The 16,279-nt window shown below is 35.0% G+C and overlaps 1 protein-coding gene across 1 annotated transcript in view; it reads right to left on the bottom strand.

Moving 5' to 3' along the window:
• LOC134470481 (class E basic helix-loop-helix protein 22-like) overlaps positions 1–16,279 on the bottom strand; it is a 118,975-nt gene that overhangs the window by 97,835 nt on the left and 4,861 nt on the right. The window contains exon 3 of the mRNA XM_063224903.1: positions 3,080–3,208. Coding sequence (XP_063080973.1) covers positions 3,080–3,208 — 129 coding nt within the window. The remainder of the gene's footprint in view (positions 1–3,079; positions 3,209–16,279) is intronic.

The following is a 16,279-nucleotide window of genomic DNA, read 5'->3' as shown; positions in this document are numbered from 1 at the left end:
TGTCTTGTATTTCTTTCACCCATGAATGCCCATTTACTTAACAGGTACTTCATTAGGTACTGGCAAGCCAGGTAGATACAATCATCACCTCTACAACTAAGATAATTTCATTTACTGAATAGGTATTTAGTGAATGGCCACCAAGACCATTAATTTACTAAGGATAATCTTTTAGAATCATCATAAATTCTTTCCAGTTTTTTTTGTAATTATGCAGTATATTATGATTTATGCCATCATCCTAACCTGTAGTTAAGATTCAAAGCTATAAATCTTCACAATGTTTGTGCTTTGTTTCATACTCTCTGGGGAAATACTTTCTTGTATTATCTGATTATAATGAAAAACAACTTGCTTAGGTAATTGTTAATTGAATAACTGATACACATTTTTAAAGCAAAAAACAAGTATTGATTAATCTTTCAAGCTATCTTGAACATTATGAAGCTTACCTAAAATACTCATTACTCTCAAGTCAGAATAAATCAACTAGCAGAGCAGTAATGTTAACAAACCATAACAGAAGCTGGTTGGGTAAGAAATTACTCAGCAAATCAATATAATTACCTTTTAAAAACAAAGTAATAGGGCTGGGGATTTAGCTCAGCGGCATAAGCACCTGCCTTGCAAGCAGGCAGTCATGAGTTCGATTCCCGGTACCGATAAAAAAAAAAAAAAGAAAAGAAAACAAAGTAATAATTGGGATGGATAAAGGATCCAAGTATCACTTTTAGGTACAAAAAAAAACCCCAAAACATAAATGTATACATAAATATATGTGTGTGTGTGTGTGTGTGTGTGTGTGTGTGTACACTTATATGTAATAGTTTTTCAGGTCCCAAATGCTACGATCAAATATCTAATTTATACATCTAATTTATATTTAACAAAAATATTTTTCTTGAATTAACATTGGACTAACATCATAATTACTATGGGGGTTTTTTAAATAGGTTTTTTGGTATTTAACTCAGCAGTTTCAACCCTTTCTATGAAATAAAAAGGTAATAAAACTTCAAGAAAAGTTTCTGGTACAAGTTTCTTATGGAAGTCCTGTCTCATGTAAAATAAGACGTGCCAAAAAACAATTGTCCGTAAAATCACTTGATAATGCTTTATTTAAACATTTAGCCCTGTGTATCATGAATCTTAAAAATCCTAAGTTTTATATAGCCAAAAGCAAGCAGCTAACTACTAGCATAATTACATGCAAGAGCATTTAGAGAAGAGTTATCATCCTAACAAATTCTGAGTTAAATATCAAAATAAGGATGTTCAGTAGCTCTAGGTCCTAGACCTAGATTTTCAAAAGGTGTAGAAGAGTGTGCTGATTCAAACAAACATTATCAGTCTGCTGAGAGTAGGAAGATGATGAGAAAGCTGAAGATAGGTTAGGTATTACAGGGCAGGAAAAGTGATCATTAGCTAAGGGACTGAAATAAAAGTAATGTACAGGGTTTTCACATGTGATATTCCTACTAGAAACTATTAGCACCTTTAAACTATTGGGCACAAGCAGACTTTTTTTTTTTTTTTTTTTTAACAAACCAGCAACATTTTATTGCCCTTTCTACCAAATTGTGTGAAAACTGGTAAAAGAGCACCACTTCAAAATCTTTGCCCTGTGTTTTATAACCATGTCACTGAGTTAGTGAAAGCCCCAGCAGAACAGTAAATCTATGGTTTTAACCACTTAACACAGCATCACTACCTATGTAGCAAGGTCCAAACCTGACCAGGGAAGTGCACAAACTACCCCAGCCACAGACAGGGTAATGGATTTCCTGCTGAATATCCTACCAATTGCCAGCCTTTAAAGACTTAGAAACGTAATTATTGCCCTTGTTAAGAAAATAATTAAAGGCATATGCCTTTATTCCCAGCTACTTGGGAGGCTGAAAAAGAGAAAGGCAAGTTCCAGACCAGCTAGGACACTTAGCAAGGCCTAAAAAAAGAAAAGAACTTCAAAGGTTTGGGCATGCAGCTAAACAGCAGAACACTTGCCTACCATGTATGAAGCCTTGTGCCCAATTTGTAGTACAGCAAAAAAAATTTTAATTTTAAAAATTAAAAAATATCCACGGCCTAGCACCAAGGATGACAATACTATCTTTCCCAACATACAAGGAATTACTTCTGTAGAGTCTTCAGTTGCCGAAACAGCCACCCTAGAGTGAGACAGGCAACAGTCTGAAGCCTCTGCTTCCAACTAAATGTAAGGTATTGATCTGCTATCACCATTCTCCCACAAAAGTTAAAAGCTTTTATTTCCATGTAGCTGCTACTTAAGATTTAAAAAGGTTCATTTTTTTCTTTCATTCTTTTAGCTCAAATCCTCACAGAGCATACTTTCTTCATCACAGGTTGCCAATTTCTGGGTATGTTAAAAACTCCATCAAGTTGCACTTACATGATGTGACAATTAACTGTTAATGATGGATAAAAGAGGTAGATGCTTAAAGTCATTCTGCATTCTATTACACCACCCATCTAATAAAGGAAAATTCCTTTACAAAGGTCAGAAAATTTTCTTCTTTAATCATACTGTAAAAGATAGACTAACTTTGAAAATACATAATACCAGGTGTTCCACGAGATGTGTAATAGAATGTAGAGCCTGCTGTCAGTAATGAATTGCAGAAGTAATGTCTTCACTTCTTATTGTCTTATTATCTCTTAGGTTTAAAATGTTTAAATTTTCTAAATTTTCATAAATAACAAGCATTTCATATTCAAGTACTATAACATATTTATAGATTTTGGATACGGTGTTTCACTATCTGATGTGTACACACGTGCTTTCCTCAGATATAACTGTCTTCAGGGTCTACGTACACACCCACGCAAGCTGTGCTACGTACAAACCAAGGAGGCACCACTCACATCTGAGAGGTAAGTCTGCATATTTCCCATGACAACCTCCTGCCAGAAGGCAGTACAGTGTCTTACTCTAAGAAAATCAGTCCACAGTATTATGAGAATTGTCTAACATTTGGAAATAAAGCATCTCAATTAAGTGTCCCTTTTTCTAATATACTCTAAGAAACAGAGTAAGACAGCAGCTGCCAAAGCTACATACCTCCAACTCTGGGAGCTCAGGACTGAACGATGGTTTCTCCCTTGTGAATTCCCAGGACAGCACTCTGTCGGACGAGGACACCAAGCAGCTCTGAATTACAGGGCACAGGTTATTTTCTGCCAAATGAAACTTACAAAAATACTAACCTTAAAAATATTCTCTGGGGTCTTAACTCACCAATAGTCCAGCCCATATATATGTAAACAGATTCAGTCACAATGACAAGGTCGCTAGATCTCATTACAGCAGTTTCTTAATATGGCCACAATGAGGCAAAACACACAAATCAGTGAACTCACTCCCTCTTATAATAACTTTCTTGAATAGAACAAACCTAATAGCCCTAGAACAAAAGAGCTTTTTAAAGCTCTTTTGCTTAAGATTAGGGTGAGCTGCTATGAGGCTGGGATGGTTTTTTCCTGATATCAGACTGTAATAAACTTAGGGCCTCTTGATAAACTAGCATGTCATTTAGCAATGCTATTGTTTTGCAAATTCTTGCTCTGTTTTCACAGGACTCAGGGAGCTTCACCAAAGCCATGTTCCAATTTACTATGTGTTAGCTACCAAAATCATATTACACCACTAAGTAAATTAGAAATCAATCCTTAAGATAGGCTTTAAGGTAATAAAAATAATGTATTACATACAGCTTCATTCTAACAATACACATTTTAGTTCTTCAATCTTTTTAACTATTTATAAACAGTAAGTCATATATTCCAGCCATGTAGCTAGTATCATAAATTGGCTAAAAATGTTGTTTGCATCATTTTGAATTAAGCAGATTTCTTCTATAGGAAAACACCAAACCAAGAAGTCTCGTGTTTTAGACTCAGTTCTGTCATTTAGCCTGGGTTTCCAGTTCCTTCGTCAGGGGCTTGACTGCTTCAAACTTAAACCAATAGATTGTATTACTCTGAGATCATCTGAATATCCCACTTAGAATTATGGTTATTTGACTCTCTTTAAAGTTACTGATTCTAAAGCTACTTTTTTTTTTCTCTTTTATATAGTGACATGTTTATTTTTTAAATGACAGCTATTTCATCTGTATATAGTACTCACTTTTTGTTTTGTTTTGTTTTCACTTGAGAAGTTACTTTATGCTTGGAATTATCCAAGAAACAATTGCTAGTTAGGTGTGGTGGTACACGCCCGTAATCCCAACAGCTGGGAGGCTGAGGCAGGAGGATTGGAAGTTTAAGCCCAGCCTAATCAACTCAGTGATTTATCATGACCTTTTTAAATTTAAAATTTTTAAATTTTAAAAAATTATTAAAAATAAAAAAGGACTGGGGATTAGCTTTGTGTGAAAGCCCTGAGTTCAATCCCCAGTATCATAAAAGAAAAAAATAATAAATAAAAGGAAGGAAAGAAGAAAGAGAAGGAGAAAGGGGAAAGACAGAGAAAGGAAGAGGAAGAAAGAAAAGGAGAGAGAGGAGGAGAGGACAGGGACAGAAAAGTTGCCAGGGAACAGTTCTGTATATGGCAATTTAGTTGATATTGTAAAAACAAAAACAGTGAAAAGACCATTTTATGGTGAGTTGGAAAGCCATGCTTTAAGCCCATGAGGGATCACAATTCAGTGGTATCCAGATAGACCCACACACCACGGAACAGTGCAAAAGCCATGTGGTAAGCACAAGAGGCAGGATAAGGTCATGAGTGCCCTGAGTGTCACCTCAGTATGCAGAACGCGCTGGGATGGGAGGCCAGCATCACTACACGGGAGAATGACCTTGGGCCAGTTAGCAAGTCTGAGGCTCAGTTCCTGCTTCTAAAATGGAGATAATAGTTTCTACTTCAGTTAGCTGTAAGCCAGAAAGAGGAGTAGGAGCGCTGATTTCATGGTCTACACAACACTGCTTAGAAACAGGCTAGGGAAGAACTCTGCCTAACTATCCTCATGACTTTTACGCTCATACTCCATTTTAAAGGAAAGGTCCAGCTAAAGAGAAAGTTCTTGGTTTCACTCCCTTTCAATATTATAAACCTTCTTCAATAAACACATGCTTTGGCTTTCTCAAATTATCAAATTATAATTTCTCCAGAAACTTCTTTAGTCACTATCATACCATGTCCTAATGACAGCATAAGTACTGAAATAATAGCTTCTCAAAATTAGTTGAAGGAAACCTGTATAAACAAACATCCTAAATAATGTGCAAAACTTTAAGTATTTAAATTTAAAACTTCTATAATTCTAATGAAGTCAATCTTTTATCATGTTCCCATAGAAAAATAATTACTAGATCTCTTTATGCTGTTGGGGAACTTAAAAGATAAAATCCTAAGAAATAAAAGCTCTGTATTATATAGAATGTTACTGAATAATTGATTCTGAGATAACTTTTAGACACAAATGCCTTCCCTTTTATAGTTGGTAGAACTGTATTAGATTCTGTAGTCTATGAAACCTTTCCTTTTACAAACTGCCAAATTAAAATGCATTTTAAATTTAAAAAGAAAGAGCACTATCACTTGTCTTACCTTCCTTGAAAACATCAGTCTATATCATATTACAAAAAGAACATGTTTTGGAAATAAGAACAGGTCAAATATATAGATATCAAATTGCATTTTCCAGTTAATTTTTATTGCAATTTTAGAAAATCTCATGGAGAAACAAATTATCCTAGTACCACAATCAAAATCTCAATTATATACTTCAAAGTACATTCTTTGTAAGTGCGAGGTTCCCATACAGGTAATGTTCCACCACAAGTGTTTTTAAAAAAAGTTAAGCCAAACAGATAGATTTTCCATATGATCTTAGAAGACTTATTTAAATATGTAACAGTTCTAAGTCTATGAGGCATTTTGAGCTGATTTCATTCAAATTTTATAGCCCAGAGAGTATGAACAAATTAAACAAATCTTCTAAATCACCACTGTCCCAAGTATTTACAATAATCTAACAAGTTGAAAATGACTAAAAGGAAACAATAAATGTGAACTTTAAAAAGGTAAATTCTGTGCTGCACCAGGGCAGCTTCCTAGACTGACAGCCAGAATCTGTAGGTTCTGGTTTCAGAAAACCCATTGAACACTCAGTTGAGCTATTTAACTCTGAGCCTGTATCTTCACATGAAAAATGGAAACAATGACATCCTTACAGCACAGTTATAAAGATCAAATAAGACAATTCAAAGAAATCACAATGCAAACTCTAAGATGCAATAAAGAGTGCAAGATATTATTACTACTCTACAATATTAGTCACAGCCTTACAATAAAGATCTCAGGACTTAATGACTAACAAAATGAGAGCTAAAATGTCTTGGCTCTTTCAAGCCTTTATTTGGAGACTATGGCAAAGGTGTATGAAGGTTCTACTAGAAAATTTAATTTTCATTTAATTGTGGGAAGCTTGGGCAGAGTTTACATTGTAAGGTAAAGACAAAGGTAAGTTCCCACATTTACAAGGCATAAAAAAGTTAGAATACAGAAATTTATTAGTTATGCAAATGTGAAATTGCTTTAGGTAAACATGTCGCAATCTTGGCCAGTGTGGCATCACTAAAGAAAGATGCCTCCACGTAGCTAGCTTCTAAAAGAGTTAACACCACAGCTGCTTCTCAGAAAGTTTCCTGCCTCCGACTCTGATGATGTTCAATACAACAAGACAAACGTATTTGATGACCATAAAACTATAATTCCTACTACCTAAATTTAAAATGGGTGGAAAAGGGGGAGATAAAATGTAAAACACCTCCTTTGATTGATTTATACTTAAATTCAGTCCTAACTATAACAGGGTGTAAGGCTGGGATGCTCTATAACATATCCCAGCTTTAGTGATGAGAAGAAGGAATAGGGTAATAGCAGTTTTGATCACTAGAGCTCCTCTGTTTGTACAGGCAACACTGCCAGGGCCTTAAAATCAAATATGTAAGTGGGGGTAGAGGCACAGGCCTGTAATCCCAGTTACAAAGGAGGCTGCAGGAGGACTCTAAGTTTGAGGCCGACAAGGGCAACTTAGAAAAATTCTGTCTCAAAATTTTAAAAGAGCTGAGCCCGTAGCTCAGCGGTACAACACTTGCTTAACAGGTTTGATCTCTTCTAGTACCAAAACAAAAAACCATCTAGCTTTGTTTCACTCAGGTAAGGACTCATTCTTAGGCCTAATTCTGACTTTGATCTACTCTTGTGGACTCGATTAAGTAATTCAACAAAAAATTCATCAAAGGTCCACTATACATGGGTACAAAGATGAGTAAGATCCATATGTCACCACTTAAAGTGTAAGTGCTTTAAGCACAAAGGTCACTAAAGACACTCCTCAGAGATGTTCTTGCTAATACTCTGACCCCCATAGGCTAATCCACCTCTAGTCATCCTATCTCTATATACTACTTTGCCTTAGGAAATCTCCTGGAACATAGTTTTTCATGTCCACAGATCCATGGTCTCTTCCAGACCCCTTAGGCTGAACAACACATACATGCATCCCCTTAATGTTTACTGAGTGCCTACTTTTTTACACATAAGAGGTAGAGCAATGAATAAAAAATGTTCTTATTCTTACCTGATTCCTTATGCTAAGCTAAACATCTTTATTAGCCAGATGAATTCTGCATATTCACCCAACAGTATCAACTGAGCTCTTAGCATGTTCTAGGTCAGGGACAAGGAACCTTTTAGAGCTTTCAATGATACAAACAGCCTGCTGCAGAATGCATGCCAAAGATCTGACCCCACCATTCCAGGCGCTGGGTTACAGCAATAACAAAGTTTCTGATCTGAAAGAACTTATCTAAACTTAGGATGACAATGCCAGACTCTGACCAGATTCTCAAACCCCAAAATGCAAACAAGATAATACATTTGAAGTAGATGAAAGGTAAGTATTAAAATTCTTCTTCGTATTCAATACATCTTATCTTAGTACACTTCTAATCTATTTGTATATTATAAACATATTAATAGTTTAGTATACATAAAGTATAAGTAAATCTATATGTAATGAGAACAAATGCTTAAATTCTTTTACTGAAGAGAATAACATGTTAAAAATAAAGAGACCAATGGCTTACATGATCATACATTTCAGGTGAGGTATTTGACCCAGGGAGGGTTAGCCTGAGTCCCGCACTCAAGCCATTTTCAGATTAAGCATTTTGAGAAGATGTCTACAACTAAAATTCAAAGTTCAAGGCCATTTCAATTTCTCCTCATCATCTTCTATTGCCATATATTGACCAGCCCTATATCTCATGAATATTATGGCACCTTTACTTTCTATTTCTCATTTGGTAACTGTGTGTCATTACTGTACTAGAAATATCCTGAGATCAGAGACATTGTGTTTCTATTCTGCAAACTACAAAATTCTTAATCCAGCTTTATGCATTATCACTACTCAATAAATACACTGTGCATAAAATAAAGGTAACTCAATGTATGAACCTAGAGTTATCAGATAGATACAATAAAGGGAAATTATTTGCTTCACCCAAAATTGTTCTTCACAAAATAATTAATACATGTTCATTTACACAGCTCCATATATATATACGTGCAAATCATTGATTAATCCAAGAAGTTGGGAATAGTAAAACTTCAATCAGTAAAATCAATAGCCACTGATTGAAGATAAACATGAAATATGAAGTATTACCAAAATATAATGTCAATAAAAATGCAGTTCCATTTTGAAAAACGAAGTCAAAACTTTTTAAGAAAAAAATCTACTTAATGAAGAAAAGTGCAAATCTTCCTGATTCCTGAGATCTGTATATTATTTTTTAAAAGCCAGCTAGCTGCATTTGAAATACATGCTGGAAATGACACATAAGATCATATTTAAGAAAATTAAAGAAAAGGAAAATACTAACAACTGATTCAGAATCATAATTCTTTGTGCAATAAACTCATCACTGTGTGATACCAGGTCCTCAGTGCTCAAGTGTGATCCTGTTCCTCAGAAGCTTTCAAGCTAGAGAAAATTTGCACAGATTTGCATTTGTTATACAGAGATTATATGTAAGAAATCATTAATGTGAAAAAAAAACAGGTCTTACAATAAATCTGAACACGCTGTCTGTCTGGGTCTAAGCTTACACTGCCTCAAATGAGATAAAAATGCACATTCACATATGAAACTTGAAAGGAAATTCATTACTGCCATGAGGACTGGTAAATAACTAGATCCAAACAAACAGCCCCAAGACACGTAATGGAAGAAAGATTTACAAATTATTAATCTGTTATCTCTGCTCCTCTTTGCTACTTTAATGTAAATAGTAGGATCATTATCCATGCTGTAAACTTACCAAGAAATCTTTTCTCAGGTCAAGTTCTTCTTCATGATTTGACTTATGAAAGTGTTTGTTACTGAAGTACCCTGGATTGGCAACTGGAACACTGAGCACAGTATTTTAGAAACAAAGTTTTAATCTACCCTGCATTGATATTCACAAGTAACCAGCCAAAACAGCACTGCAAATAAAGCTGAGTGAAAATATATAAAATCTGAGGTGTAACGAACACAAATCATAATTAAAAGACTAGACCCTGCTCACCATGCATAAATAAAAAGTATCAAACTCCTAAGAGCTGTTCAGACCATGGCAAGGCTTTGTAAACCAAGAGAGAGACCATTAAGGATAGGTTGAAAACATGCTAGAAAACTTAAAAACTGTTTGATGAAGTATTAAGCATAATTTATCACCCTTCATGGATAAAACAAAAAACACATTTTCACCTCCTCAGAATCCCATGATAATACTTGTACTGGAAGTTTTATTAATAATATATTCCTAATGAATACAATTTAAGTAAAAAGAAGCATTAGCTACAGGAGTGTGTAACATTTGTACTGGCAGGTGTTTGGACTCCTTTACACATAGTTCAAACTTATTATTCTATTAAAAATGCTTTTAACATTATTTAGTATATGCAAAATCCTCTCTGAGATGTTATATATGCCAATACTTCCCCCCTTTGGTTAGTGTTATTACAAATTGTTACATTAACAGTAATAAATAAAAAGGAAGTCCAAAAGATTTCAGGGAAATATAACCTTAACATAAACTAAAAGCTTTATCAACAATTGTCAGTGGCCTCATAAATACATGAAAAGCCAAAAACATGCACTAATGTTTAAGTAAAAGCAAATTTAGAGTTAAAATTATGATTTTAAAAACTGATTCATTCACCAAACTAGCTTTATAATCCTGTCTTACTTTGGCAGTACTGAACACTGCACCTGGGTGCTGTTACTACTCAGCAACATGCCCAGATCTTTTTTTCTCATCCTTTCTGAGAGAAGGTCTCAAAACTACTCAGACTGGCCTTGAACTTACAACTCATTCTCTCACATAGCTTAGATTACAGGCATCCATCACCATATCCAGCTACTTTTATAATCTTAATAGCAGTTTGGACAAACATAATGCTTCAGTAAAAGATCCCCCCCATATGTCAGTGTCCAGCTCCTATGCTCTAAATGGCCTATTTTTCACTGCTGTTTACTCACTATATTTAAGCCATATTTATTAGAACAATGAGCTCAGGTTAACGCACATGATGGTATTTATATTTACTAGCTTTTTTGAGCCAGTAGAATGGTTGCTATAAGGGTTATTCAATATTCACCTTATGTCCCAAAATCTAGGTTAAGCATAAACACCCTGTAGACCCTCAATCTATGACTGATGAATTAAATTTAACAGTTTTTACCTGTATGTCAATCCTACCAAAAATAAGTAGAGCTACAGAGATTATGAAAGAAGGTCCTTTATACATGATTGCCTCAAAGCAAAAAGTTTATAGTTAGGTAGCTCCTGAATCTGGCTTTCTTTTATATTTGATCTCACAATCTTTATGATACCTTTTCAAACTCAAGTACCTGGCTCCACTCTGCTTATGCTCCAGCTACCTTTGGTGGAGTCTATGTCCACTCCAACACGAGACAGCCAGCCAGCTAATACGGTACCCCAAAGCCCTCAAGACTGAGTGCTGGACTAAAGCAAAGGAGCAGCTGTAACTGGTACCAGTTAAGATTTTCTCCCTTCGAGGAACATGGTTTCTGCAAACTTTCGCAGGCCTAGGGCACAAACAGCTACCCCTACCTCGTCTCAGCCCAGAGAATCAGACTTGAGTAAGAACACTCAGATGCTGGCACCAGGAGGTCAAGCCCAATTTCATTTCCTCAGGCAAGAGAAGGAGAGGTCTGGGTCCAGAAAGGGATGAAATAAGCCTGAACAAGTCTATCGTTTCACTGTGCTCCCCTCGCCACTGCTTCTTTCCGTAAAAGACCCTAACACACCTTTACCCAGTAAGACAGTAAGGCAAACGGGTCCCTCCAGCTCCTTGGAGTTGGCTTTGAATAAATTCTTTTTTCCTTTTTACCAAAATTAAAAAATAAAAATAAACTGATACTGTTTTTTGCTTCTTGAGTCTCACTAGCATTTGATTAAATTATTTAATTTGGAAAATGTCGCTCAAACTCAAGAAAACAAGATGAAAGAAAGCTGTCAGATATCCACAAAACTTAAGCTAACTCAAATTACCAACCTACTTGAATGAGAACAATACAAAAGAGGTTTACTTTGAGGGAATGAAACAAAATAAATGTAAATCCAGCACATTTTATAAAGCATTTTTGGCTATAACACAAGTGGAGCAATTTTATAACAAAATCATGATCCTTAAACACTACACTTTGCTAACATACTCTAACATACTTCCATGGATGAGGATGCAGGAAAAGGTAATTAAAACAAAAAAAACAAACAAAAAAAAACACCTTTAAATCGTTTGCATCTGAACTAGGCTCTAACTTTGCTGAATTTACAAAGATAAAAAATTAGCTTCAGATGAAAAAGACTCAGTATCAAAAAGCAACTTGCTACTTTGTATTTTCTAATTGATTTGCTACCTCTTACAAGGGTAAAATTTATAAAATCTATTGTACTTAGCACAATGAAAGTTTAAGTAAAATAAATTGAATGTGTATATCCTTAAACTAGTCTCTGGAATGGTAAACTAGAACGTTTGACTGATCCCTATATCTAATTTATGTTTGATCATCAGATACTATGAAGGCCACAGTAAATCTATTTATTAATTTTTCTACTAATACTGAAATTCCTTTTCAAGTAAACCTTAGACAACTGTTTTAAAATACTATTCATGTTATATCACTAAAGTTCTCATGTGAAATATATTCACAATAAGTCATAGATTATTTAGCTAGGAAAACTCATGAAAGAACAAAGGACTTCTACTAATTTATCAGAAGAATTACTAAATACCAAACTAACAATTGATATTGATATTAACATGTAAGATACACTGAAAATAAACAAGTGAAGATAAATTTGTAAACAAAGTACAGAGATCCTTTAGCATTTGACAGTGACCTCACAGATGACAACTGACAACAGATTCTGGATCAGACTTTCACATGTAAATCCCTTAAAAATGATAAGAACAGTCAAAGTGAAGATTTTTCTTAAGAAAAAGATAAATGGAGAGGGATTCTTGGCTAACAGTTGCCCAATCTTTCATTTTTAACTTCCTAAAGCACAGTCCTAATGATAAGTAAATCCAGAAGAAAAAAAAAAAAAAAACCCAGCTGACGATGGCAATGCAGACAGCCAGCCTGGCAAGATCAGTTACTAAATGTGTGACCTTAGACAGTGATTTAACCTGAGACTCATTCCCCATCACATTCAACTGTCCCTTAAGTATGAATGAAACTGTATAGTTATTCTGTCATCTCAAAATCATTAGATAGGGATAGGGCAAGGAATTTAGTTCAATTTATTTCAGGAAAACAAGTGTCTTTACACAGCCCTACTAACAATTCCGTCATAATACCTTCCTAATTGACATATGTTGGGAATTTATAAATCTCAGACTCATTTATCAAAAATTTATTATATGGGTAATGCTAAACACTAAAAGGACTCGAAAACTACAAATTGTTAAAGTCAAATAAAAGTTACAAATCCCCCTTCCCATTCTAAAATATTTACAGGCATTATCACAGATATGAACACAGCAGGTTAAGAGGAAGGAGGTTAGGGAGAGACTTTAGGGAGAAATGCAAAGATGAGAGGGAGAAAGGGAAGGAAGGAAGAAAGAAAACAAGTTTCAGCAACTTAAAAGATAATCACAGTTTAAGATTTTAAGATACTCAAGGATGGATTTAAGATTTATATTAGCATTTTGTTCTATGCTCCATCTATTACCCATCAAGTCAATCAGATCTCTACACTTGGGAAAGTTTCAAGTGGTACACCAGAGCTGCAAACAACTACCTCAGCAACTCTTAATATTAAATTGTTACTAAGACTTCTCTGGAATTAGCCAACCTCCAGAGTTCTTAGACCAAGGAAGGTAATCATGTCAATAAATTATGAAAGTTGTATCAACATGATTCTTTAGCATTAACAATTTAATTATATATCAAAAGAAGACTGATTAAAGTCTCACCATAATGACAATCAGATAGAACTATTATTTTGCTGCTACAGTGGTGTATATACTCTTCCTCACAACATTCTTTTCAATTTTCTATGGTGATTTTAAAGCAAATTTAAAGTCAAAGGCAAGATTGTCTACTTAATTGTTGAAAAAAAGAACATAAAATAATACAAACCAAAAACATCCTCATCTGAGAATTAAATTTGCAAAAATCACTTCTTAATTTTATTTTTCTGATAGATGTACAGAAATGCACACAAGTGGCAATACAATAGAGGAAATATCACCCTCTCCTAAAGCCTCTAATACAAGTTATAAAAAGAGTAGCCTGAATTTTGCCCAATATCATATGGCAGAGATTTTGAATGTTACATGGATTTGTAGATATGACTAAAAGCTGTAACTAAGGAATCACAGTGCCAAAACAGAATATCTAAGGCTTATTTAAATGCGGGCCTCAGCTTTTGTGTGTGTGTTTAAGCTTTCCTTATCCAGGAGACTTTCACTCTGCTCAATTTAGTGGACACAAATGATGTTAACTACTTTTTTTGTTTAGCTGACTTTTAAGTCTCAAACTCATATTTGGAGCCACTGGGTTTCAATAGATTCAGCTGAAGGATTGTTTTTAAAATTCTTCTGGAATTTGCTGGTTATCAATGAATTCAAAATATTCAGATGAGCAATGATCAAAATTAGCAAAAATTTTCATCAGGTTAAATGGGTGGGAATATCAGATAAAATTCACTCTGTGGACCAAGGATATAATAGCATCACAATCCCGTATTTAAAATCCTTAGGAATGTGTAAGCATCAGTCGTGTACATCTTGACGGATGGACTTTTGAGAACTGATGTTCTAAGCCACCCCAGTATGGATCACAGTCACCACAGAAAACAATCAGTGCTGTCAGCTAACCACTTTGAAACATAAAAAGTTGTTTCCTGCCTTGTGCTTGGGATTTTTTTAAAGAGGTGGGAAAGCCACGCCCCTCACCTGAAGGAGCAACTGTACTTTCATAGGATATGCTCCCACTGTGCTTTCCGCCAAGTTCTTCTTGTTTCCTTCTCTAACTACTTATCCAGAACCTCACATCAGGCTAAAAAAAGAAAAAGCACCGGTCTCTTCTGATACCTAAGTTGAAAAAATAAAAGTGAAAAAGCAGAGCTTGTACAAATTTCAGACACTGGGGGCCGGGCGAATCTGAGTTACTAACTACACAGCCAGACAGTATATACAGTGTACTAAGTGTGACTATGGATAAGTATCATTACTTATACTATTGGCTTATGTTAATTCTCACATTACTTTACACACACAATAACGGAAGTTTCAGAGCCATGAAGTGACAGGCTCAAAGTCCCTGAGGAAGAAGTAGAATCTAGCATTCTACTCTCTGTTCTATACTTGCTATTATGGCAATCTCTGCAGAAGGTGCTGATGACTCTCTCCACGTTGTAACTATGCTGGCTGAAATACAGCCACAGAAGAGTGAAACTGGAAGAGACCTCAGCAGTCAACGAACGCAGCATGATTTCCATCCAATCTTTAGCCATCTTTCCCTTACATAAGTTTCTCAAAGTATGTCACACTCTAAACTCCTACCTGCTTCACTAGCTAAAATATAATTTCCTGGACCCAGGATCTGGAGATGGGGCCTACAGACCTCCAGTGTTACTCTAGGTAGATGTTTTTCAAACTGTAAGTATTAAGTTCAATTTAGCAGATGATAGTACTTTTTATTTAAAAGAATGGCTTGGAACAGATTCAAATTATGATTATGCAGGAGTAGAAAATATTAGAGGGCACTATGCTTTATGCTGTTTCAGGAAACTTGTTTCAGGGTTGGGATATAAAAGGTGGTTACCATACATCTCAGTAAAATATACTTAAGACTATTTTTATTCTCATTTGTCCTTTTAAATAAGTTACCTTTTTAAAAACTTAACTATTCATTTTATAAAATACAACTTTGTATGTATAGGATCTTATTTATTCTATTCCAAAAGTTTCTGTTGTGCTTCCTGAACTTTTCACCTAAAGACCATGCTTACCCATTGGTTTAATTATCTAACCAACATTTTACAGTATTTTACATTTTTCTAAGATTTCAAAAATTCAATTTGTTATTTTTACTTTTTTACACAATCTCCTCACTTCACCTCTAACATGATATTACTTCACCTCTAACGTCTCTGAACTGATTCATATAATTTAACTTTATATTCTCGTAGGCATGTCAATGCTTCATGGTATTTAATGTTTAAGTGTTTCATTCCTTCATTCTTTCTTCTTCTGTTAACATACTTTCAGATAGAACTGCTGAACTGCTTACTGGCTTGCTTTCTTTGGCATTCCCTTGTGTAACTGGCACTTAACCGACCATATCTTTTCCCTTTGAAAAAAAAATGAAAACAATCCCCTTTAACATACGAGGATTTTCTAGCTGTATGTCTGTAATTTTAAAATGATGTACAGTGTATAGGTAGTGCAGGGAACTGTAATTGCCTTCTAAAGGATAATGTGATGACTTATGAATACTGAGTAAAACTGTACAGAGCACTTTCCTCAGGTGTGACTTAAAAATATAGAAATATCTGCAGTTCGAGACAGTACGTGATAACTGCCCTTGGGGTAATACAAATGAACTGACTGAATAATGGTCACAAAATCTTCAGGCCAGAAGAAGCTCCAGAGTCTTAGCCTTGGCCCCTACTTCCTCCCATGCAGTGCTTCTCCAAGTGTAGCCTGAGGACCCATATC

Source organism: Cavia porcellus, unplaced genomic scaffold (assembly GCF_034190915.1).
Source record: "Cavia porcellus strain 051 isolate PalLab524CR breed Dunkin Hartley unplaced genomic scaffold, mCavPor4.1 scaffold_15, whole genome shotgun sequence".
Taxonomy (NCBI): Eukaryota; Metazoa; Chordata; class Mammalia; order Rodentia; family Caviidae; genus Cavia; species Cavia porcellus.
Note: the sequence above shows the minus strand (reverse complement) of the source record. Positions and strands in the feature narration are given on the sequence as shown.